Source organism: Acanthaster planci, linkage group LG07, assembly GCF_054643075.1.
Source record: "Acanthaster planci isolate LZ-2023a linkage group LG07, COTS_SCS, whole genome shotgun sequence".
Taxonomy (NCBI): Eukaryota; Metazoa; Echinodermata; class Asteroidea; order Valvatida; family Acanthasteridae; genus Acanthaster; species Acanthaster planci.
In genome coordinates this window covers 16,556,693-16,583,774 of record NC_141783.1, presented here as the reverse complement: position 1 = coordinate 16,583,774, position 27,082 = coordinate 16,556,693, and the positions used below count along the sequence as shown (strand labels likewise).

At 43.4% G+C, this 27,082-nt stretch overlaps 1 protein-coding gene across 1 annotated transcript; it reads right to left on the bottom strand.

Annotated features, from left to right (window-relative positions):
• Nucleotides 1-1,006: 1,006 nt before the first annotated feature.
• LOC110980223 (globin C, coelomic-like) lies at nucleotides 1,007-26,767 on the bottom strand. Its single transcript, XM_022236687.2, has 4 exons — nucleotides 26,273-26,767; nucleotides 17,164-17,284; nucleotides 13,726-13,954; nucleotides 1,007-5,797 (listed from the first exon to the last, which is right to left on the bottom strand). The coding sequence occupies exons 1-4, from the start codon at nucleotides 26,364-26,366 to the stop codon at nucleotides 5,651-5,653; spliced, it is 591 nt and encodes a 196-aa protein (XP_022092379.2). The 5' UTR covers nucleotides 26,367-26,767; the 3' UTR covers nucleotides 1,007-5,650.
• Between the last annotated feature and the right edge of the window lie 315 nt (nucleotides 26,768-27,082).

Here is a 27,082-nt window from a genome sequence, read left to right as displayed (position 1 = left end):
CTTCTAAATTACGTCCGTGCGAACAGATTTGGCTCAGATTGGCTGCAACATAAAGGGCAGATATTTCACCGCAAAACTGTGTCACTGGGACACTCAAAGATCCCAGTCGGGGGCGGGCGTGTTGAATACACGGAAGTTGAATACATGAGTGGGCTTCGCTAGGTAAGAATTCGAGAACGGGATATGGGGGGGGGCGGTGTCATGGAGGAACACGAGAAAACGATGTTTGATGTTTAAAGTTGACAGAACTGGACAATAAGGAGCTATAGGCCCATATGCAGTCATGTCACACGTATGAAGCCAAACCACGGTCAAGGACATTTATAAGAAAATCTGGACTCGCAATGCCCTTAATCAACTTATACTAGAGATCATTGAATCCACTAGCAGCCATTTTACAGAGCCGAATACAAATCTTGCCCGGCAATGCCCGCCTTGTTCTCCCTAGCGTCAATAAAGCGAGTCAACCCGCAGATTTGTATTCGGCTCGGTAAAATGATGTCGGCTGATTGGTTTCTATTTCATACAAAGGCATTGCAAGTCCGTGACCACGGGTCACAACCATGCACGATGCATGACATCTATGATGTTCAACCAACCATAAAAACTTCACGTGTCAGTGAAATTAGGCTCCTATAACATTCGGGCTTTATTTTCCTTAAAAAAAAACACCTCTCTGCCTGCAATTTCGACCCAGGATTCGAGCCCATACCACATTCATCACAAACCATTATGCTATAACCGCTTGACTACCGCAATTCACACAAGTTGGCGGTGTTTTTACTGTTAATATACCGATGAACGGCTGCAACGCTAGTCTAACTAATGTACATGTACATTGGACGTACGCAATACAAACACAACCACCGTGGTTTGGCTTCATGCGTACGATTGCGTATATATATATATATATATATATATATCCAATAAGGTATGTTCTTATTGGTGGGCTCTTCCACTGAAAGTTTAAACACGAGCAAGTTAGACCACGTCTGTGCACTCTAGGTCAAAGAAAATTCACCTTAGCCGTTTATTGTTTATTTGTCATTTCTTTACTTGTAACAAATAATGAATTGAGCAATACATCAATACACTGATTTTAATTTGCAAAAGGTTCCACTACGGTGTGACGTTCAGTATATTTCACAATTTACAAATAGGTACCCTGAATAACTACACTGGCCCTAGAGTGAATTGATGGGTTTCCCGACTTGTGAATTTGTTTTAATCCAACAGTACGCTATCAGTGACATTAAATGTTGTTGACTGGGTATAGTCGTGATACGTTCCCAATGCATGCAATAAACTGAACGAGTCTGAGTTCTTTGCGAGTTTTGCCCGACGCCATTTGCAAAACAAAAGTGTCCTGACATATTGAAGCTTGCCCTTTCAACCTTTTTTTATGGCAGCAATGCAAAGAACTCAGGCTTCCCATACCAGTGAAAAACAAAAAACAAAAAAACAGTAGAGGAAAAACTTTTTTGCCGTGACAAGCACACCCGCATTGAGCCCTGAACAAGTTTGTCTGCCTCTGTCACCAGCGCCGCGACCTTAGTATGGTCGCATCGTACTTTAAAAGGTGGTGAGACTGGGATCTGCTTTCCCGCTTAGAGTTCAGACAGCTGATTGCGGGTTTTAGGAACTAAATTAGGCAATGCCCGTCCGACAGTCCGACTTGTGACACTGTGATCTCACCACGTTACTTGCCAGAGTACACATTAAAGCCATTAGCTTGCGCATTAAATACTATGTTTCACATTTTACTTCCTGTATAAACAGTTCTCAAAACCGCTATAACCGTTTTTGGTATGTTCAAGTGACCAAAGTCCACATAGCCAGATGTCATACACATCACTGAACGGAGTCAACGACCTAATCTTTAATAACAGTTTCCACATTAACTTTCTTTTTGCGGAACTATAGTGCAATCATTGCAATAAATTATCTTTTACAAGGACACATTTGACTACGAAGTTCCAAAGAAATGCCCACTTTAAAACTATATACAATCACATTAAAAAATATCTTATAACAATATCCCAGAATGTACTTACAGAGAGCGCGCATTAGAAAGCGTTCCCTTTAATGAATGTCATTTCAACATTTCAAATGAGACTAGCAACCAATGGGCTGGACTTCCCCTGGGGGCATGTGTTCCTCGTGCCCCCCATAGTTAAGTCAATATATTTCGGTCGTGCATCTGTTGCCTGATAGGCCTACAGTAAAAGTAATGCATGGAGGAAGGATACTGGAGTTACAACTCTGGCACTTCAAAGCGCTCGATGATCATCGCCGCGCGGTCAGACGAACAAGAGTAAATATTCCAAAAATGCCTAATTACTGCCTGCAGTTTAGCCAGACAAAATGGGACCGGTAATGTTCCAGCAATATTTGCGGTGTTTTCTTTTCAATTAACTACAACTTATCGCTGTGAACAGAAAATAGAGAAAAAAGTCTAACATTAGATTTACATCTGCCATCGTGATTTTTTTTTTAATTTTGATACACGTTTCCATTATCCATGCAATGTTTGCAATTTTAGTTTGTCACTCCAAAACATCATTTTTCAAAGTCTTTGAACAAAGTTTGCCGAGACTGGCGAACAGCATGCTGATCACCACAGGACAGTTAGGTTAATGTTAATGGAATTGCGCCTTCATCGGTTTTCCGGATAAGTGCGCTATATAAATTGTTTATTATTATTATTATATTTACAAATAGGACATTTGGGAGACATTTTGTGGTAAATTTTTCATCATCGGGGAGACATTGGCTTTTAGGGAGACATTTCAGTGTCTCCGTATTTTTAAACTACCGGAAGGAGGCCGAATTCTACCGTCCACATTTTCCACATTAAAATGAAAACATAAAAACATACAAAGTTTGGTTCAGATCAGATTAGGAAATATTGAATTATAGGACAATAAAGTTGGAAAAATTTTGTCCACGTTCTTATGAGAATGTCTCCCTTATGCCCATTAGCGGTAATTAATATTATTATTAATTCATAACTAACAAATTGCGCTATTTCATCACAAGGTGTGATCATGAGATCTCATAAAATCCTTTTTTATATAAATTCCGTATTAAAAATTATTTAAATAAAACACAAAATCTTATAAACAACTTGGCTATTTATTCCCTAAATAAGTCCAGAAGAAAGCATCGGGAACACAGCCTAATACAAGCAACTGCGAAAGCATTTCATTTGATGTTGCCAGATCATAAGAGGCATCAACGGTGGCATGAATATTCAATTTCCTATACTTCAGTGCTCAAAGCTTTAAGGATGTAGATTACCAACGAAAAATTGCGGCGATGATCACAGGGTACAAAGAGGTCTTATGGTGGTGAAACAGGTGGTGCTCAGCTAGCCCTCGCTGCGCTCGGGCCACGGGCATGCCAGAAATAAACTGCAGGAAGCGGTAATTGGCCAGACGTTACAGCCCGGGCAGTTCAAACTCCTTCAGTGTCCTTCCTCCATGAGTACTGTTGGTTGGATTTGATTATAACACTTACGAGTATATACTTCCAAAGTCATCGCATTTTATGGCAAATTAATACAAATCTACTCCGTATTTACACTGAACTTTAATTACGAGGAAAATCTGGGAATCACTTTGAAATTGGACGTAAATACGACTACATCAGGACAATGAGGAAAATATTAAATGAAAAGTAGTTACATGATTAAGTTAGGCCTACCCACTATTTACATTCATTACTATGATTAAGTGCTAGCAATTTGTGTGTGCTTTTGTAATTTATAAAACAACGTGGCTGGGCTACAGGAGTCCTTCCATCGACGTGTGTATAGGTACAAGTTTAGTTTTACATGTTTTAAAAACACATCTACATAAAATAAGCCCTCTAACCAACAATATATTACCTAGTGATTACACAGAGTTGCTACCAATCATGACACCACCTTTACATCCATTGTACATTTGAAGTCCACACTTAATAACTTGTATGATAAAAGAGATTATATTTCCTTACAAAAACATTCTATAAACTACATCGATTTCAGTGAAATCTTGGTATAAAAACCACAGCCACAATGGAAATGTTTTTACCTTTTTTTTAATCTGAGGACTTGCTACAGTAGTACATGCTAACCTTACCCATGTTGCGCCCTCTATCGGTTTCAAGGAGGAACATGCAGACATTGGCATTGGGGCCCTCAGGTGAAGCGCAAACCAAGGAGTTTAATCTTTTGTTTGTTAGGTCAAATCTTTTCATCCTCTGACATCCTTTGTGGATATCAGCGGCTGTCGTTCGAAAAGCACAGTCTCTGTCTCTTTGTATTTCTTTAAGTTTTCCTTGTCGGATGAGTGGTTATCACTTTTGTTTTACACTGCTAATTTCGGCAGAGGAGCCTGGATGGATGTTCACGAACGACTAAAGTTTGAAGCCACATGAAGATTAGCATTTTGACTTCTTTCACTTAATTCCCAACTGTATTAAATTAGAGGTGCCATTCAACACTGTCCGAAACGTACTTAGAATTTTACCAGCATTAATCCAGTGCAATGACAGTGCAATCAATAAATCAATCACAATGATTAGTTTGTCTTATTTGCCCAAAACATGCACAGCATCATTTTTGAAATTATACAGAGTGTGTGAAATTAACAAAATACACGTTGTTTGAACGAGCGCTGTTACTGAGCTTACGAGCGGGCATGACGGTAAACCTTCCGATGTGTTAGATTCTGTTCCTAATTTGCAGTTACCAATTTCACAGCAGTCATGGTCTGTGATGACCTCGAACGTGCAGGGAAATACCTATTGAAAGACCCGGCTTTCACATGTGTTTCATTTACCCCTTTACAGCGTCCCGGAAACAATCCTAATTAAGAACCACTCACCCATTTCTCCTTTCATCCAAATCATTTCTAATTTTCAGTTCCCCCGCGAGTAAAATACCTTACTGAAAATTTTATTAAATTATACATCCTCCCGACAAACTGAATCAGACGTAAGTATGGCCCACCACCGGCATTCAAAATTAAAGTTGCCTGTAGATGATACAGCTATATTGAGTTATTTTCTCTATGATATAGACATTTGGACCATGGAGTCAACTCCTCTGACCCGTCAGGCTGGGAGCACAGCTAGTATAGAGAGTTGGGACTCACAATTTGATTGACCCACAAGCCCTGGTTACTATGGGAACCCAGTATTCCCCACATTGCATATAATGATGACAGAGGCCTATAGAAAGTGTACTATAATAATTAGTTCTTGGAAGATTTTAACGTGAGTCAAGTTCTTAGTGGTTGATGAAGTCGGTGGTCTGAGGGTTGCAGCTTTAAGCCCAACTGTTAATTAATTCATGGGAATTGTGAATGCAAAGCAAACTCATATAACCATCAAGTTCGTCTAACAAAGTCCTGTGAACCATTGATTGATCTCAAATACCTGTTCGCACTCTTGCTTGTAAAAAGCAACAACGGGGATAGGAGCGTGTGAAATGTTTCGTTTTTATAATTTGTATCGCTACATTTGGCACGATATCTGCCGTTCCATTCTAGTAACTGCTGTAAGTGCAGGAATGTACCCAGTCTCATCAGTGACTAACAACTTGAGCCACGTCTATGTTTAGACGAGAATTCGGAAACATGAAGCGCGTGATCTCGGGAGGGCATCATTTCTCGTTCTCCACCTCGTCCATTGCGCCCAAGATGACCTTACACATGAAGCCGTAGGCCAAACCCCAAGCCTCTTTGGCCTTTGGTGTGAACTTGTCTCCAAGCTGTTCGGACATCACCTCCAAAAAAACCAGTCCAAGTTCCTGCATGAAAAAAAACAAGACGAGTGAGATATTGATATGGCGTTGGTGGGCCCACGCAGAAACGTTGTTTGATGAATTCACTCTAGATTTATCAATTAATTTTTTTTTGTTCAAAACCGTGGTTTTGTCAAACGCATTGCAGTTATTGACGGTACAATAAAAGTAGCCTTCCGCCTTGGTGTTAAATATGTAAAATACCTGAATCGCACTGTTATTACCACGTACTCGACCCAGCTACAAACAGGTATGATTGCTGTCATGGAGGAATTCCTTAATTAATGCTGCAACTTGCTGAAGACGCGCAGGATCTTCCACTCCGATCTGTAACATAGCTTCCTTTAACTAAACACCACTGCACATCAGGTCCGACGACCCGTCCATTGAACCATACCCCAAAATAAACCAAAACTGTAGTGACACGGGAATGTGCTGTAACTATGACAACTGCGAATAACACGGTTACGGTGGATCCAGTGGATTTGTCACGCTCGCTATTTATTGAGAAGAAACCTACAACCTCCCCCAGGTTTTCTGCCCACCCTGCTGTTGCAGACACGCCGCTCTCTATATCCTCTCAGTGTGAAACACGAAAGCATTTGGAGAAAAATGTTATTCAAATCGTCTAAAAATAACTGGTGGAAAAGATTGAGGCCACGCACGAGCCGTGGGAACCCATCAGGCCCTCGCCCTAAACCGAAAGGATCCGGGGTCGCTCTTTCATTGAATACCCCTGCTCCAATTTTAGAAGCTAGGTGGTTGAAATTAGCTCAGTTCAGTCGGCTCGCTTCTATACCTAAGCCAACCACCTTGCATGACACGGGGCCCAGGATCCGTTGCTGACGGGCAGCGGGTAAATTGGAACAGCCGTCAAATAGTTTGGGGGCTAACTCGCAGAAGTATGCAGTGAATTGGCCCCCCGAAGTGCTACAAGTACTGTTACTTTACCGAGAAATCATAGTGTCGGATGTTGTTTTCCACCTGACATTGAGATGTTGGGATTATAATACCTTTTCACCGTCAGCGATCGGATAACTTCTACGGCGTATTTGCTTTAACTGATGGAATATATAAATCATCCTTGATTTTTCCCAGGAAAAGCATTTTGTCCATGCTTTTTAGTGCGCAGTTGGTTCCATTAGAAAATAGAATGTTCGATTTGAATGACTGTTTTTAGCATTAGACTGGTTACGAATGTTCCAATGACACCTTGCGCAGGAACAAACAAAAACTTCCGTCCAAGATAAATTCCAGCTCTTAACCGAGACTGCATCGTCTTGTAGCATCGTGCAGAAGGAAAAATGTACATGTATTTCTGAAGAACTGGTACACTTTTTATCAATTGTTCATTCAAAACAGAGTCTTGATTTAAGTGCTCCACAATGATAGTAAATTCCCAAAAAAAAGAAATTGAAATGATCAAGCAATGGTAATTGTAAACAAAAAGAGGTACACTGGTTACCAGTGGGTAAGCCTACAGACAGGGGGACACTGAGTTCCAAGATGAGAGAGTAGTTGTCAAATTGACTTCCTCCCACGTCTCGGGTACAAGAGATTATGACCGTTACACGACTGCCACATAACATAAACAACAGGGAACTTGATGACCAGTTGAAAAGACAAACCTGTGACAAAACAGACCCCCAGATGGCATTTTTTGGTGTCCCTCCCGTGGAGAAACCTACACCTGCAGAAATCTCCACACTTCGGCAGGTGTGCTGCTAGGGATTATTTTTACACCAGGAGAATAAGCCTGGGGCAGTTCCACTAAATGCACGGAGTGTTATTTTAACTCAGTGCAAAACAATACCAAAGGCTGGAGGTCAAGTCGGGTCAGGTTGGTAATGACCGTGACTGCCTTCTTGGGTGGCGTGCGGCGATTGAATGGAGGCGTGACAAGCCCTTGGCGGTTGTTTGGCCGTTCGTCTGGTTAGAATGCTTAGAAGTCTGACTGTTCGCCGACTGATCGAGCCTACAGGCCAGACCCGTGCACTGACTGACTGCCTTAGACGCTCCTCCGCATCTGCCTCTCCAAGTGCGCTAAAGCCTTGTGACGGCTACCTAAAAGAAACACAGTGCATTCTGGGTAGCTTACCCCCCATGAGGCAGGCGCGTAAATTCTGTGCGCACGCGTAAAATTAAGGCTATTCGTCTTGACTTTCCTGCCTTTGCACTGTTGGCTGACTTCGCATTGCTCATTTGCCGCCTGACCTACATGTATGTGGGCCTACTCGCTGAGTGGTTGGTGAAAAAAAACTTGTCAGCCTTATTTTAATGAATGTTTTACGGTACGATATATGTTCAGTCTTGTTGATAGAATGGAATGTTGGGACCCTCAGGGCTAAGAAGGTACCGGTACCCAAAAAGCCCCGCATAACTGCTTTAACGGTTCCGACTTTTTTCTCAAAACGTGAATGACAGTTCTTTCCATTAGGAAAAAGAATGATAAATCGATGGGTACAAACCCTATACACATACTGGGAAACGGTACAAGGTCTTAAACTTCACGAAGCACGGTCACTTGGTAATTGAAACTGTATTCATCCACAGAGGAATAAAACTCCATGGTTCATCCATGAACGATTATATACTGAATAGATGCAATTCGATTTTTTTCCAACCGTAATACCGAACCCATTTCCCCCAAAGTTCAAGCGCTAGGACAGCTTCTCTGAGACTAAACACTTTGCCGTGGTCGGATTACTAACTAATTCATTCATAACAGGCTGCAAATTCACACTGCGATTTCTCCCATTCGGTTTCCGGGTCTGCGAAGGGGATTTCGAGAGTAAATGTCATGTCGTTTCCAGTTCCACTTGCCGCACCCCTTGAGGCATCGTCGACAAGTGACTGTTTGCACGGGCTTTATAACTCCTCTCGATGCTGTTTGCCAGCCAAGTAATAGTTGGTAAAAGCACAGACGAGTGCAATGGGCGATGCGTCCAGACCTTTTTAGGTTTACCGTCACAAGTTACTTTCGGTCAAACTATAAATCAAATATTTTTCGGGGGAAGATCTAATAATCCAGAAAATACTCCTTAGAACAAAAGACGTCATTTTGTGGTTGATGAACTCAGTGCTGTCCTCATGAGCTGTCACAAGTTTCGTTTCACAATAACTAGCATTTACCGCCGTGTTTCAAAAACATTTTACATCATGTATCGTTGAGTTGAATACCGATGAAATTACCGACATCTGTTGGCCAAATTCTCAGAGATAGGGAGTCAGGCAAGGGTGACTATTAACAGAAAATGTGAAAAACAAACAAATTTTCTAAGGGTCGGTAAAATTTTGTCTCTTCTAGTAAGCCAACCACAGGCTGCCTTTAATAGAAAACTGTGTTACCGTCTTGAAGTTGAAGGCTCAGCAAAGTTGTAATCATTTGTCAGGGCTCAGAGTTCTTGTATAATCTTTCAAATGTGAATGTTTTTAATTCCGGAGGGGGTGTGCATGGGTCCTCCCCGAATCCAAGTCATTATTTTTGCCGGGCCAATTCCAGAGGGTATAGGCCTACAGTTTATCCAAACACACCGCTGGAAAATTACTGTCAACTGGCATATTTGCTAGATGACGAGTTGTATGGTTATACGACTGTTTGACGATTGGGGAAAAATAAAGACGGAATACAATTTGGAAGCCTCGTGTGTTACCGATTTGTGCGAGATTTTTGTAACTGTTCTCCATTCTCTAACTTTTACTTAGGCCTACTTCAGACAATCATGCTTTAGTCTTGGCTACGGGCTTCAACGTTCAACTTGTATCCACAATGAAAAACTGAGAAGGGTCGAGTTCGAGGTAAGTGAAACACATCAATATATTTCTTGAGACCCCAGATGTCCAAGCAAACACTGACAAAGCCGTCTCATCTCTCTAATGTTGGCCAAAACAATGTCACTTTCAAAGAGAGTGCTTTCTAAATACAGTAGTTCCCGATTAAGTTCCCTCGCTAAAAAGTGCAGAGACATTTACAAAACATATTGGCACTATACAAACGGGTGTAAACACTCGGATTGAATGCGCTTTTTTGTGACGTTAGCTCCAATAAGCACGATACGCCCACATAGACCATTACTGAATTCGGACGAATGCCCGATCTGAAGAGGGCGCCGTGTAGCCATACAACGAGGATTGAGATGTGCCAAAGTTATGGCTTCGGCAAGAAATAATTACGTGGAAGCCACTGGACTCAGCAGCCACAGCCACTCCCCATAGACGCCTGTGACTCCTGCAGACAGCCCGTTGATGCGGTACCAAACATTTGGTGGTACACACATGAACATGCGCGATGCTGCCTAATTTTTCCATGTTGACATTAGAGGAATTAATGCATACCAGGAAAGTGCACTGCCACCCACAATGCATGGTACAGTGTTTAGTCTCATATTTACAATTGTTCACTAGCTCTTGGTTGAAGTTTGAACTTCTAGGGGCCGGGAGGGCTCATCCATTTTTTCCAGATTTTGCTTTCCTTTATCCTGTAAATCTAGGCTTTCTGCTCGCTCTTGTCGTTTTGATGAGCCAAATATTCAAACTCGAATGCGTGGACTACTTGTGGGGGACTATTTCCCCCTTTCTCATAGTTGCCAGAGGTGTAGGCTTACACGCGTTCGCAGTACTCCAAACTGCCTTGTCATTATATTAAAAAAAAAACATACTAACCTTAAATGAGGCAATACAGGCGATTCGCAATAGTGCGCCTCCAAGAGTTTGAACGCGCTGGCCAATCACGATGCGTGAAACCTGTCGACCTATTGCGCGTTCGGAAAGGGTCGACAGATTTCACGCGTCGTAATTGGCCAACGCATTGCAAACTCTTAGAGGCGCACTATTGTGAATCGCCCGTATTACAAGTCTGCGCTAGAAACATGAAGTAGTCTGGGCATTATACGGAACCCACAAAAGATGAAAGTAGGCCAATCACGCAAATCTTAAACGTCAACAGACGGAAGCTGGTAATTGGTCGATTATTCTAACGGCCACTGATCAGTCGCAAAAGATGGGGATGTGTCTTTTATTATTATTCCAACCTATCAAAGCGACCAGGTATCCACTTGCTCGCTAACATGCCTGTTCATTCCTGCTTGTATGTTTAGATATAGGACTATACATGTACTGACTACAGAATCTCATTGGTCAGTTCTGAGACTCCAGCGGCAATTCGTAAGTGGAAATGGTCTGCTACAAGCTGTTTGGAAGATATGTTTTCCAAAATTCTAGGAGACTCATTGCCTAAAATCCTGCCAGTTGTTTCCAAAATTCAACGCAAATGAAAGTGATCTGGACGCGAAAGGCCCACAGTAGACCAGCCTGTCGTATGAATAGTGCCAACTCAGCTGGTTCGCTGCGTTCTATTTTTACTGGGCTCTGGCCTGGGATTGCGAGCCTCATAATTATCGGCCTTAATTCGCCGCCTGTGACTGTGAGTTTGGTTCTCGGCGCTGCTGGAGGCGCACATCGCGATGTATACCGCGCTGAGGTGGAAACTCCGCGGCCGTTGATTCTAGCCCGCGGCTGCCTCGGCTTTTGTACCCACAGCACCAGTCGGGTTCTGCCCCGTCTGAACACTGGGGAATATTGCCACGAAGCGGACTGGAAGAAAACGTTTCACCTCATAAAAATAACGCTTTATTTGCCGCGTAATTTAATTTACACTCTTTGGGGGTGATTTCTGACTTACTAATGCATTGAGCATGGGGCCCTTTTTTTTATACTTTAAAGAGCTACAGTCACGTCGTGGTTGAAGGGTATCTTGCGCTCAAGAAAATACTTTAAAAGCCTTTTCAGAATGACTGACATAATACATGTATGCGTGTGAAAACTAGCGAAAAATATCTCATCTGTGTAACTGACGGTTTGTACCAACCATTTAATAGGGCCTAGCTCTGTAGCGCCATACGGCAAGGGCGAATGGGGGCTGGGTTCAGGTGGTCGAACGATCTCCCCTCTAATCTTCTGTAATCACCCATTGACAAAATATCAACTACAAAACAGAAATCTTTGATATGTCTTTTTGCGCACTGAAACTGCAACAGATTGCAAGATTCTACGTTCTATTTCTTTCTGTTCTTTTTAATTTTCCGTCTGGGGGTCGCCATGGCACTTCTACCCCCACCTCCCGCAGAGAATGCATGCCCTGTAACAGTCTTGTAATGTGCCACCCACTTTTTAAAATTCTCACTCGTAAGTTTGTTTATAGGGCACAGAAAAAGATGTACAGGTTATTTACCCTGTTGATGGAATTCGAATCCACGTTGCGATAGTTTAAGTCAACAGTACAACTACTTAGCTGTTTGCCGTGACGATTTCGCATGTCAGGTGCCGGAGTCAGCCACGGTGATACCGTGCACGATATGGGGCCGATGGGTACCCCCCACGTCCAATCCCTATACACACTCTAGACTATTGTTACCTAACACATCCCCCCTAGAAGTCTGTAAAGAATTCCTGAGATTCCGACCAAACAATGACCAACACAAAGGCGAGGGGGGGGGGTTCTCTCCGCCCCATATCTTGCATCATCCGTATTAGTAAAAAAAAAAAAGCGTGGGTTGTCAGAGTAGATATATGATGTAAATGCCGTGTAGGGGGTAATTCTATGAGGAAAAAATACCCTTTAAATCAACGAAACTCGATAGCCAAGTAATTCCTGGATACCACATCAGGTGGCTGTAACTATGGCTATGATCACGTCATGATGAGACGTACGCTACCCAGGTGTCGTCCCATTATGCAGTCCGTTGATACATTCATCTTTTTTTTCTATCAGTGGGAAAACACAGCAGTGTTCATATATACCCGACAGGAGTTTCTGTATTGGGTCAACCGCGTCGATGGGATGCATTACGTCAGTACAATGCAAGGTAAAGACAAGGAAGCCACAAAGATCGCGGATTACATTCGGTCGGACATGGTCGGACAAGCTGCAAAATCAGTGGATCGCAACGAACATGCAAATACATGTAGACGAATACAAATTCCGGATGGGAATCCCACTAGCCCAATAGTCCATGTTGGCCCAGATATGCGGCCAAGATGTACTTTTCTGACGGGGGGAGAATAGTAACCTTTTGACCCATAATAATGTAATAACTCAAATCACGCTTGCAGCTAATCAACAGTTCAAGCCGATGTGACCGAATTTCCTAGTCAGGGACCATATTCCAGGGTTGTTGTGCAAGAACGTGTTTTTCTACTTTTTCAAGGCTAACCATTACTTTTCTTTGCATCATTCGAATATTACTGCAACTGGAACACATTTTCCACGAGTTCGCTCTCAATCACTCCGCTGCAAGCTTGATTGTTGGCCAGTGGTTAAGGAGTGCATTGCACTTGTATGTAGGATGTCGTGGGTTCGAGTCCTGGCCGAGTTCAAGTGACAACCCGGAGAATGAACAGAGAAGGTGAAGGGCAAACATGGAACATGCATCGTGGTGTGTACGAGGCTGTATTACGAGGGTAAAAACCCGCTAGCCCCGCATTCTCGGGCAGTACAGGTATAGACTCATGCCGCGTCTGTACTACTCAGCTCCGACACATAGTAACAGTATGGGAACGGATCGAGTCGCTAGCTGGCAACTTCAACTAGGCACGTGACGTTGTATTTTCCTAGACCCTTAGCCAAGTAATTCGGGCGTTGTCCAACATCGCACGATGTAAAGAGATCCTTGACTGATTGTCGTCACGCAAGCAGACGTGTCGACTATAATAGTGAGCAATGTCTAAAGCTCGTGTCGGCTAGGTCTACGTCTGCACCGGTTAAAGCTGCAAGAGCTAGCTCTGCCCAGATGTATTAGGCATCACGAGGGATACTACCGGACTCCATCTGGATGCCTTTAAACATAAGGGACTTAGTGGAGCGTTTAAAAATCAACACGTAACAGCGCCATCACTGGGGGCTGGATTAAAAATGGGGTAGGGGGCAGCGAACTCACCTCAAAGTAGTGATGAGGTACGTTCCTCATGCTGTGCGAGTAGCCCGTGTTTTTCAGCAGCTCGATGAAGATGTCGGGCGTGTCCAGGTTCTCGACCAGAGAACAGAAGGCCGAGACTACCCGGTAGCCATGCGCTCGCATCTTGGGATTCTTCTTTAAGACATCAATATCTTTCAAGTCTTTGAGCTGGGCGAAGTGCTGCTGGGAGCTTGGATGGTTTGTAAATAGCCTGTCCGAAAAAAAAAGAAAGAAAGAAAGAAGAAATATCAAGCTTGGTACTTCAGGTTCACAGAACGACTGATCAATTTTTTCGGCGGTGCATGGGGGTATAACACTGAAACTTTCTGCCTTGAGAATTGGCCAGTGCTATGCTTAGTTTTACCTCAATGGAAAATTCTGATTAGTATCGAAGAGTTATGAAGCCTGAGCAAAGGTTTTTTAGTAACAAAATCCATGTGCTCTGGGTGCCCGTGACTAGCACTTGTTTACCAAACTTTTCTTAAGGCCTCTCCACGGTCTAAAAATATAAAACCAACACCTCAAATATTCCCATTTTAAAGAACAAAAGTGGAATAAAATTGTTCAATAATCCTCTAGTCACCGTATTTCCCAAAGTGATTCTAAACTGTAGATAACTGAGTATTTTCGTACATACATATTTTGGGGTCAAATGTAAAAAAATTTTCAAAGCTCCGTGGCCCCATGCAGTCGTCGCAAAATAGTCGGGTAATGATGGGAGCATACACAACAAAGTGAAATGTGTTATGGGAAGCACGATAACAATGGTTATCTCGTGAGAGGCCCACTGAGTCACCGGCGGTTGCATTCAGTTTTTAGAGTGCGGCATTGAGCCGATAGGTTCTTTTGGGTCACCGTGAGAGACGTGAAGGTTGAGCCCATGCAGCCTGCGTGCATTTACTGTTTTTAAGAACAGGAACCGCGGTGTTACTTATGATGACAGGCTTTTCAAAACATGATGAATGTACACCCTTACATGAATCCGTTGACGCAGACAAAACACCGTGTCAGACTGTACATTAACGAACATCCGCTAAAAGCACAGAAAAATATCTTCATGCACTGATTATTTTTGACACACCCCCTATAAACCACATGTTTTTCTCTCCAAGTGGCTGCCGCACCTTTCGTTACAGTTAACATGACCAGACTTAACCCTGTTTAGAGGCAAAGACATCTCGACTCAATATGTGCTCCCAGTGTTTGGAGAGAGAAAATCACAGATCCCTCAAAAACAGTTCACAACTCGCGTGTCCTTTCGAGGACACTGTTAGGGAATTTTCGGGAACAGGTCACGGGGATATTGAACGAGTGACGAAAAAACATACAAAAAAAGTCAAGAGACGACGTGGAAAATTTATTTTCTGAACCGAGACGTGTGATGGTTTTTCAGGATGTGTGGTTGGTTCCTTTACCACTTGGAGTTGATCACAGTCGTGTTGATCACAGTGCCCCAACTTGAACTTTAAATTGGCAATTATTTGCAACAGAAGTGTTTGCGTTCCCCCAGGGGGTACAGGAAATGTACGCCCATTTTGGAAGCCCCTGCTGTCCTGCAATGTCCGTAGAGTAAAGAAAAGTGCAACATTTTTTGTTGCCAAGGCCTCGGTTTTTCTCTGACTGCTTCTAAGGCCCTGGGGGCATGCGTATACGACCCGTAATTCAATTAGGTAAAAAGTATGTGCGGTAAATTGTATAAGCTGTATTCGACACGCCATGGCTGGCTTCGAGTTGATTTGGTATTGTGTATGCGACATGTGGGCACTTCGTGGGCACTTTCCTCGCAAAGTACCAAGCAGTCGTTAATATGAGGTGTTATTAAGTCTACCTGGAAAGGCAATGAAGATGGCGTAACCATGTACTGATCGAGGTTCCCTTTTGTTTCAAACTTATGAAGCGGGACGATTCGGCGGGAAACTAAAAAAGTTACGAAAATCGTTAAAGTTTGTGTGTTAATTAATGAAGTCAACCTGGTCCAATTTCCCGTTAGCCGTAGACAAAACGAGAAAATCGACCCTCGAGTCAGTATTTACGGTATATTAGGGTGCTTAAGGGAAGCAGTGAGCGATGAGAAATCAAAGACAACTCAAGTTCGGAGTTCTTACAATCAACTTTTTGACTGACACTTATCAGAAAAGGTTTTGAAGTAAGAATCGATTGGCGTCCAGACAAGGGCATAACTAGCTCCACACGTTCACTGCGGCGTATCACGGTCCCTCCCGAGCTCTGAGTCGGCCACGTCTACTGATCGGAAGCATGCCAATTAGCCGCGCCACAAGCGACCGGTGGTCTGAGGATCTCGCAATCGCTGCAGCGGACACGACAGCACAAAGCTGATCGACACAAAATGACCAATGTCAAGTCAAGTTGACGCGAAGTGGATAACGACAGCGCTGGAAACAGGGGCAGTCGGGAGCCTGACTTAGAATGATTGCATGCGTATGTTTTTTTTTTTAACTCGCTCGTGCTGTGCACCAGAACGTTTAGTACATTACATTGCAAACTGACAGCAATTAAAGCCCTTTTGGACCGATCTCAGTAGTCAAAAATCGTTTTTCGAGGATTCGGGCAACTTGGCGTAGGTAATGCAAGTTCCTGTTATTCTTGTCAATACTTGCCTAAAATAATAATAGGCTATTAGCTGAACCGGAAAAAGGGGGCGGCGAGCCTATTGATCGGTGGCGGGAACCAGACCGCTGGCGGATGCCCCAAAAATGACCACGTCAAAAGAGATACTGTGTCCACATAATGGTTGACGACTGATTTGTTGTTACAGACGACAAATTCTTATGTATTTGTTCTTTCTCACCATAACGGGTGGAGTCGGGTCATCAAGATTGTTTAGCCTCGTTCGTCGCGTGAATCCATTCCAGTCTCGTGGTAATTATCGAGCATATAGGCCTACATGGACAACAGCTGACGATCTCATTTCCTGAACATTTGGTTTTGTCATGGACTTTAAAAGACGTGCGCATGCAGGCTCTATTATGACGGATATTTTTTTAATTTTAACTTCTTCGAAACAAACAGACACACAGATGAAATACACACAAATAAAAGATAGCAGAAAAGTCATAAAGCAAATTGAAGTTTGAAAAAATTGGAATACCTAGGCTGCGATCACGAACATCACGTTGGAAGACGCTCTCCAACTTATCACCACCAAAATCTCAAATTTCTTTTTCTTTTGGGAAAAGTATGGAAAATTCTAACATTAACCCAAGCAGGATGTCAAATACTTTTTGTACACTTATGGGGAGTAGAAAGTTGCACACAATATTTCCAAAGTAATGTCATGTTACGGGCAGTTTAAATTGTGCAACCATCACAGATGGCGACACTGGGTCACACCTCTAAAAACACAAGTTCACTCATCCGACTGCAGCGTATCGTGTGGCGATGTAAAAGTCTCAAACTCACTTGGCGAAGAGCTCCACCCCGAACTTGGTCTTCATGGTGCAGACGACCGCCCATGACTTCCGAATGTGCTCTTTTTGTTCCTTTGTTAAACCTGTCGTCTCATCCGGGACATCGTTATCACCTGAGGGTGCAAGATATAGTGAAATGAACTGGTTAAGTTTCTTCGAGGTGGAATGGGGCTACTTTAACCTCACTTCAGCTAGATTTTTCGTGGGACAGCAGAACCTCTAACCCTTGAAGAAATGACCAGTCAACACTGTTTCGGGAGTGCTTATTTTGGAGGGAAAGAGAAAGCATAGGTTTTGAATGACAACATTATTGTCCACTGTATATCATGAAAACACAAGCTATGTTCACCTGTCACTTGGTAAACGTTTGACAGATGAGATGTTACAGACATGTGGAGGCAAGCAGCTGCTTTGACCAATTGTAGTCCATGCCATCCACTACGTGCAGAATATAAGCAACCAAATTAGTTATATTGACATAGCAAATAGTTCAAACATTTGTACAAAAGGAGCTGACAGCAGCGCTTGCTCACTTACGTTCTTGTGTCCAAAATTGACATGAGGAAGAAAGGTCTGCTTGTTTTGATGCCCTACCGTCATCAACGCCCTGATATACGATTTGTAAAAGGTGCATTCAAACTATACATAAAATGTTTCTTTTCTCCTTTATTGTGGTGAGAACAAAGCTTGGGAATATTTACGATACAACCTTGACTTCAGGTTGCATGTCCCTATGCAACCGCGTGGAAACTTGTCGAGATGCACAAACGCACTTCGTCAAAGGAAGTTCTCTTACGCTGTATGTATGACACATAACAGCAGGTAACGGTTTATTTACGATATACCAGAGCATTGGGGCCCGGTACTGCAAAATGCACCAGGCAAAAAGGTCACCACACCAAACATAAAAACCCGAATGTTCCTTCTCGACACGTCCCTATAGTGCAGTAAATCTCCAGCTAAGAACGAAATTACCACTTCGGCTTTATGCTAAGTGATCACAATAAAATAGTATTCAGGGTTCGTAGGGTTTAATGTTACAGTCCGCGAACTGTATTTGAATATTGTATGCTATAATTTTTCGCAAGCTTTCAGAAAAGCACAGAATCGTGGGTTTGATGTCTAGTCGCCATCTTGGATATCCCGTGTACAACAATGTTCACGAACGCAGCGAAGTCACCTGCAACGTTCCACAGTGTTTTCATAACGTGGTCTCTTCATCTGTGGTCAGATCTCTGTTTAATATGACTCGGTCTATGCACTGAAAAACGAAATTAAACGAATAGCATTATGAAGGCCCGACATCTCAACGATTTCATCGACCCGTTTCTGAGATGTTTTTTACTGATTCTAAGATAGGACTCCTATAGTGGTACTAGAAGACATTAAAGGCCGAGCACGGAACGATTAATTGTATAGGCCTAGAGAGCTGTTGGTCAGAATTTTCATCGACTGCTTAAAGAAAATGTTGCCAAGAAACCGACAGATCTCGAGTTGAATTAGTGGATTGCGAGCAACAAGCCGAAAAAAAAATCAAACACCTCCGAGATCGAGGTATCATCCAGGGTCAGTCTTGGAATCCCCCGTAATATCCTCAGGGTTAATTAAGTGTATCTCCTCTCCATCCACACCCAGGGTCGCTCACCAGGGATTTACTGTGCCGGCAAATTGTCAGAAATCACGGCTTCCGAGTTGCTCTGTAAACTTGGTGCCCAGGTAAAATACGGGTGGTGTGGGATTTGAAAAGGACAGAGAGAGAGAGAGAAAGGTGCCCATAGCGCTGGGATTGCGCGCGATCCTGGTACGCGCCGCGTAATATGCGAGTTATCTGGCAATAAAGCGGCGTTTGGGCTCGACGGTCCCGCGCCGATCGCCGAAGGCAACATCCGTTTTTACGGTGCGACCTATCGACTCGAAACGGAGCGATTTCTAATAATAACAGACAAGCTTGCTGTGTAGATTGGGTAAGGGCTGCCCTGGTTTTTCTGGTGAAATCAAGGTACCTGCCAAGACTCATCTTAACTGGCTTTCATTTTCTTTCTTTTTTCTTCTCTTGAAACTGAAGCGCAATGTAATGCACTCTCTACAATACCAACAATATCATGAATACAATGAAATGCAAAGACAAACAAACAAACCTGAGAAGCATACATTGAAATATCTTTGTCCGAAAGGAATACCAACTATTCCGCAGTATAAATCGATACTGTACCCCTCATGTACCCTGGTATTTGTGGTCGGTCCCTTTGCAGCCATGAAGCGTCGCGGTCTGTGGCGCAGGTTTTCTTCTGTCCAGATTTTTGTCTCAGCTGGAACCAAGTTAACGGCATCAATCAAATCGAGATTTGTGGTTTTTGCATCCCGGGCAGACGTCATCTGTCTTTGTCCTCCTGCCATCAAAGTCAAATTATGTCCAACACCTGGACTCCGACATGTCCCCTGTCACTCGAATACGCGGGTTACAGGACGAGTTGAAATACAACCGTCGAATATTTACACGACGCACCATGGAAAGGAGCATGACTGGTATCGGTGTGATATATGGTACATGTAACTCGGCAACTTCAAGGAGAGCGACTTCGATTGTGGGTATAAAGCTTTGTCCAAGACAAACTGATACTTGTTGGAAGGTTAATCGTCCTGGGATTTGTGGCTGTCGCAGTCTTGGAAACATGACGTTTTTACGCTAAATTACAGTCATCGTCTTGCGGAAAACAGGTAAAGCATACCTGACCAGTCTAATTGGTGTGGAGAATATTCCCCATTCTTCTTCCAATTTCTTATAATAAGCAGTAGTAAACCATTTCAGCATAAAGAGTTGTTGCTTTTGTGAAGTGCTCTACTTTTTTTAGCTCATTAAATTTGGTTTGATGTCAAATCATGCATTTTTCACGCCTGCTCAGTATGAAACACAGTCTTCGCTATGCTTTTAGAACATTGTTATCCGTAGCTTCACTGACAGAAACTGAGTCTTCAGCCGATGGAAACCTTGGAGCATCTTTAGTCCACTCTCCGTTGGCTTCCATGGAGTGATGGAAATTGGAGAACCCAGCTGCAGACAATAAGCATGTACGCAGTGAATGACCCCGAAATTCCGCCAAGGACACAGTCATTGGTACGTTTCCATCAAAAGAAAACAAAACCTTTTCAATCAAGCCCTGTCTGCTAGCGAAATTTGTCTGCCCCCTCAACTGTTCTTGGGCATGATGAGACCGTAATGAGACGAGGAAGTAATCGTTTTCATAAAGTGAAACTTGTACAAACATTACCATGCAGAAAAAAATATGCGCATAATCTGACATTTCTAGGTGAACGGGCAACCTGTAGGGATTTGGGACTCAATACTATAGATCCACTGCGCTCGGTGTAATGAGTTTTTGTGTATGCGCAGACACCGTCTCAGCAGATCGTGTGTGCGTATACACTCTGACAATCTAGTGTGCATTTTCGTGGTGCATTGCCGTATTGCAGAAAATGATGAGTCCAGATTGCAAACATAGCTTTCTGGGAAATTAAAGAACAAGTATACGACCAGGGGAATGGCCAAAAAGTGTAAACCACGGTGTAATCCAAAACTTAATGTGTTGGAAAGTGCTCTGGGTTTTCCGTCGGTATATAAACGACGGGAAAGCGAAAGTGAAAATCACCACACAGAGGCAGGCCAGACACCCCTGAAATCCTTCCATTCATTTCATCACGAAAACTTTTAGAATCGGCAAAAATGGGACGAGAAGAAAGCAGAAGAGGTGCTGATTTGGTTATGGGGTGAAACTATTACAAAGGGAAACACGAACTTGTGGTTCGAAATCACAGGGGACATGGCAAAAAGGAATGATAGAGGAATGATGCACTTTATACCGACACCATACGGTTATGGTCTAGTTAACGGAATTAAACTTATGTCTAGATGTTGGCTTACGCAGCTGGATTAGGTTAGAGATCAACCAGGGAACACGTTTTGTTTGTTTGTTTGTTTGTTTGTTTGTTTAGTTGTTGTTGTTTATTGTTTTTGACAACTCCTATTATATGTTAGTCGATTTTGGACAAATTAATAATGCTGTGTAGGCTTAAGGCACCTTCCTGTATTCGCGTGAACACTTGTGCCAAGCGTTGCGTATCCGACAGAATCGCTCCAAGGGCGATTTTGACGACCGAAAGCAATGGACACGTGTGTTATGTTAATGGAGTCGATTTTCGTCTGTGAAAGTGAAACGCATGAACGCATCGTGTACGCAACGCACCCCAAAAAGTACAAAGGGAAAGGTGCCTTTACAGGGGAGAATCTTCCTTCAACCTCTTGCTCCAGTTAGTCACAGACCAGTAAATAGAGGATATCCTTTGCAACAGATGGGAGGAAACACTGGAAAAGCGAGTTGGCAAATGCTAAAAATTCCCCTTTAAGGTTCCGACCGATGCCTCTTCCACCCTGGTCCACAACAATCTTCGCCTAAGCCACCGAAGAAATTGCACGACAACCCGAGAGCCCTTTGGAACTGCGCAATCATCCCAGCCAGCGCGCCAGGCAGTAAATCGCCAAGATGAAACCGGGCCCGCGGTGCTTTCTTTTCTTTTTACCCCCCCCCCCATCTCTCCTCTTTCCCGATTCTTCTTCTTCTTTTTATCTATCTGTCCACTAATGATTTGCTGGTATGTTCCAGGGCTCTTAATTTCAGGGAGAAGGAGGACTCATGATTCCTTGCGAGAAGGGTCGTGTGTGTAATCGCTCTTTTCGATTTGGGCTCGGATACCCCCGTACATGTTGAATTTGACCTGTTTTTTTTTTCTGTGGAAGGCGTCTAAGGCAAATCGCTGGTGGAGTCTAAGATGCTTCGGATGATAAAACTGCTCTCTGCTGTATCCATTGCTCCCCTTGTCCAACAGCGGCAGTTCTTGGCTAATTCAATATGAAGCTCGTCTATATGTTAACGGGTGCTCTGATTTGCTGTTATCTTGAAAGAATCAATTTGATGCTTGAAGCAAGGGAAATGATGTTTGTTAATTATGAAATAAATAGAAGCAGTGTAAGGTAGTGCATAAGTTGACGGCACCCTTTTCTCTCTAAGAGTTGTTTTTTTTTTGCTGCTCTCACTCCCATGAAAGTGTCTCTCCAGCCCAGAAAGGGGGTATCATTCCCGTTCAGACATGTACAGCAGGAGAAATCATTTTGCGAAACCTGCGCCAGTATCTGAGACGAAGCCGCTGATCTGCAATCGCGACGAAAGACGTGCGGTTAAATTCACATTAAGAATCCAGTGCCACGTCACAGAGGATTACGGTTAGACCTTAAATTCACCAACAAACCAGGGAAGAAATCGTCATTGACCTCGCAACGCCGGGAAAACAGTCTGTTTGAACCGTAGACATCGTTCCGGAAAAAGCTCACGAACTGTTCGATTAGACGAGGAACAAAAAGTGTTGTCCAACAAAACTCCGTTTGCACTCTGGGTATATGCAGGGTCCACTAAGTGCCCAGTGCGCGTGTGGGTGGCAGCGCGGCCGGTCTTAACGTGGGTAGCGTTTCCTTGGGCCAACACTGCTTCTGGCGATGTCCAGGAAATGGACACTCGACAGCCAGCGCTGACTTTCACTGAAAATGATGAGGGTCGGCCGATTTCCACGATCGATACTTGAACAATACAGGAAAGAATTTTAAAAAAAAGTTTTCTGGCCAACTGACGTCACGAAACTGGGTTCAGTTCAAGTGCGAGGGTGAGTCTTTCCGCCACAATTACACCTTTCGAATGTACCAAAGATATACAAGCCAAGTGAATTCTCACTCAAATTTGATACATGTTAAAGTGTTCCCTATTATGGCTCAACTCCTCGTTAATACTTTTCTATGGATTCACAATGTACATGTATATTCAAACAAGTTTATAACCATTAATTAAGTACTCTGTAGTCCGTTGGCTGTATGTACAGGCCCACTCCCCCAAGACCACCAGCATTAATTTCATAAAGCTGGGAAGCACTGGAGGCTTGCATTTCATGTTGATGCAAAGCTGTAGGGCATTTAACATTTACATAATGCTATAAAGTGACTACTTTAAAGCTTTGACACTTTAAAGAGAGACACAGACGCTAATTAAAACCTATTGTTGATGTGAGTTTGGGTATACGGTACACAATGGAATTTCGTAGGCCCCACATTTTTATATGAGCAAGACACAGTGCCTTATGGGCCAATTGATTCCCACACGGCTTTGGCTCGTAATGAAAACTGTATCCATGCCATTATGTTGAGAGCACCATGTTGTGCGTGTGTTGAGAACCTCAGCAAAAGCGTATCACCACGCACGGCCTCGTGCCTGCTGCATCCGCGGCGTTGGCATTATAAAACAGTGCGCGGTAAAATCAAATCGGAGTTGAGCACGTGCTACGAGCCGCGGGGGCGGCGGGAACAATTCCGGAAGTGATCTCCATTGGCACCGTGTTGACAAAAGGGAATCTTTCACCACTAGCAATCAATGTGGGAATTTCAGCAGGGTGGAGCCCCATTTTGAAAGATTGCCTAATTGGTTTTTCATAGGCTTATGTTTGAAGAAAGTGTTCGTCGACATTATTGCCGTATGTTATGTCACAGCGTTGAAGACATTCACAGCTAAAATCCATCATTCCGTGCCAAGTTTTTGTACTCCACGTTCATGTGTATTTCAAAGGCGCTGCCTGTTAATGAGTAATCGGATTTCGTTCCAATAATGAACAAAGTAATCCTCGCTCGTGCATTTGCGGGTACAGGATTACCACAAGACACGTGTGTTTTAATTGCATCACCTTTTACAGTCTATATGCAGAAGTCTTTCACCCAGGCCACATAACTACCATGCCATTTTGTTTGAGACCTAAATATAAGCTCGACGAAGAGGAGGAATGTTGCGCCCACAGAGACCGTGTTTCTACTGGTGTGTTGCCCGGTGTACGAACTATAAACAAGAAATCGGTACGGGAAACACCAGGTGGGGGCTCTGTGTTCTGAAAATAGGTTCTGGTATTCAGTGTGGGGGATGTCACAAACCAACGCAGAGAGCGGCCCTGAACCTTAACAGTATGCTGGTACCGCGCCACATCACCCTTGCACCCAGCCGGGACGGTAAAAGTCAACGGGATCGTCTTCAGGGGGATTATGAATCCGAGATGAAATGTTACCTGCCCGACGCCTTCTGCGAGTTATCCGGGCCCACCAGCTGCACGGAGGGGTATCGTGTATACATCGTCTAATTGCGCTCCACGTTTGATGCTAATCGGCCAGATGCGACCGCATTGTGCTGCTGATACAGGCACGCTATGCGGTGCACTTTCTGCTGGTGTTGTTATGGCAGGCCTGACATCTGAATGCTATTCTACGCAGCGAGAGTCATACCAGTGGTTGAATATGCAACCGCACCTGAGCAGTATTTCAAGTGGTAAATGGCGTTTTGCAGATCTCAAGCGGGGTAAACATAACGCGAGTCGGACTTGAAGTTCATGACCTCGCAAAAGGCTAATTTCATCGAAAAAAAAAAAAAGAAATTATACCAATGCAATGCGAATATGTCCTGTGCGCAACTATAAAGGCATTAGCACGAGAACCCAACATGCGCGCGCTCCATTCGTTTGTACTACACTTCCTGGTTCAAAATGACGTCACATCTCGGATACAGGTTTTTCACGGGACATAACGCGACAGGCAAAGGTATTTCAGGAAGCGTACCACGGTTGGTGGAGGCGCGTGCTTTTTTGAATCTGGGTATTTCTTTTGGCGATTTTCATTTTGTTGAACACTATGACCGTCAAAAATCACGTCTCTGTTGAATATATAAAAACACGAGCCGACAGAGTTCCCAACTAGAGACAAAGAGAAAAAATATCGATCCAGGAATCATGGCGGAAATGCCATTGGGCGGTGCTTTGAAAACCTCCCCTCAGCATTTTACCAATAATAAAAACACAACAATACGAAGCTTATGGCATATGCCAAAATACCGAATCAATAAGCCTCAGTAATTGGTACTGCTACATTTTTATGGAACAGAAAAGTGTTCCAGCAGGTAAATCCGAGGTTCCCGGGAATCAGATCGATCCGATCGCTGTGTTTGATTTCAGCATGCAGCTGTGTACATCCCGTAAGAAAGCCATGATATAACGCTGCCAGAGCCCTTACTACAGCGCGTAGTAGTATATTCATCAACATAATTATTTTGGCACTTCTGCCAGTTCCTGAATCAAAAGAAATGTTATACCTGAATGGAGAACACTTTACAGACCATTTTTGCTACTCGGAACAGGAAAAAAAATAAAACGCATCGTGGACCTGAGTTAGAAAGTAAAGCTTGTGGGAGCACTCTCATTCTGTCATTCACCTTCCGGGACGCAGTGCAGGCTTTTTTTTATTAGCTCATGAACAATAATTTGCAAGCATCGAGAATAGCTCTAGCAATCAAGCAATGGGTCTGTGCGGGCTATTGGTGTCAGCTGCAGATAAACATAGGTTAGTCGATGTAATGTCTGTAATGCAGTTTGATTACTTTCAAAAGAGAGATTGACACACAAATTAAGGGGTTATCTGCTGGCTTTTACCCGCTCCGTTGTTTTTTCCTTTTATCCTGCTCATGCTTTCTGTCCAGTTTTACAGAAAGTGGAGTTTGGAATCAGAGTAAAATATAGTTTATCACTAATTCAGAAGACATCACAGATTAGAGTTTAGACAACGTTTGTCATTTACGTTGCGTGCGGCCAAATGGAGAGTCAAACGATCCGAGTGCCAATCTCGTGATGAGCGACGCGTCTTTACATCTAAATCCATCGAGGAAAGAGTAAAAACTGATAAATGTCAAGCACAAAATTGCTCTTTCCAGACAAAGTTGACGGCCGATTTCAGATGATTCATACATTTGTAAATTGTTTCTGCCATGTTATTTGCAGACACAGGCCTGATGTCTCCTTATGAGAAAAAGTGTCAGATCTTAAAAAACACTGGATACTAAACAAAACAAATGTGTGCCAAATCATTTTTTTCCCGTAAAATACCGAGAATAAGAATACATGTCCGTAATATTGAAGAGGGTAAAAAAATAATAATGCAACTGATGGCTGTAATAAAGAGATCGAGATAGGAAACTCACACAGGTGTTGGCAGGATTTCTCGGCCAAGCTCAGATCATCGATAATTAATATATCCCCTTTTGAGCTGCGTCCAATTCCCCGTTCTATGTCCATGGTGTCTGCAAGTGACCGACCTCCTCTCCGTCTAGCTCGACCGTTGAAATGATCGCAATCTCCCGTCTCTGCCTCAATTGGCGCCCAGTGATTTTTTAATGCGCTGGGTATTGTGTGTAAACCCCCTCTGTCTCTCCTGTGTCTATAAACAGAAATTGACTAGTCCGAAAGGATGAAGTGACGACCGCAATTTATATACCTCTCTCTTCCCGGATTGATCGGGGAGCCTCGAGCCCTGATTGGTCGGGCAGCTGGAGTCAGAAGAAAAAAATCCACAGTTTCCGTTGTCGAATTCCAAGGTGAAATTCCAGATTCGCTTGGATAATTGCGTTGTTCTGCTCTTGGATTTATTCCTAAGGCTTGTGATGGAAGTGATGAAAGAGAGTGCATCAGTGCGACGCGTGTGACGACGGTGGCAAGGGAGGGGAAAATTGACATCGTCTGGCCCTCTGTATTAAGTCGAATTCCGGACTTGACGGCTGCACTTTGAGAGACGTGGATTGCTTTCCCCCAAAGGGCTGTGGTGGTCCTAACAAGTCCAATTTCTAACCCAGAACGAACCCGTGGACCCCACCGACACCATATTTACGATATGCGATACTCCGGAGTGACTCCAAGCTGGAAATAAACCTGGTTGCTATCAAAGATGAAAACAGCTGTAAAATGTCATTTTTTCTCTCTCCCAATAAAAATGAGGTTTCGTTGTTTCATGCCCT

What these genes read in the sequence shown, in the direction of transcription:
- LOC110980223 (XM_022236687.2), bottom strand. Translation starts at nt 26,366, where the DNA reads ATGGACATAGAACGGGGAATTGGACGCAGCTCAAAAGGGGATATATTA. An exon ending in GAAATCCTGCCAACACCTGT is followed by an intron (nt 17,285 to 26,272) that starts GTGAGTTTCCTA and finishes TTGCACCCTCAG; the next exon opens with GTGATAACGATGTCCCGGAT. An exon ending in GGGGTGGAGCTCTTCGCCAA is followed by an intron (nt 13,955 to 17,163) that starts GTGAGTTTGAGA and finishes TTTTTCGGACAG; the next exon opens with GCTATTTACAAACCATCCAA.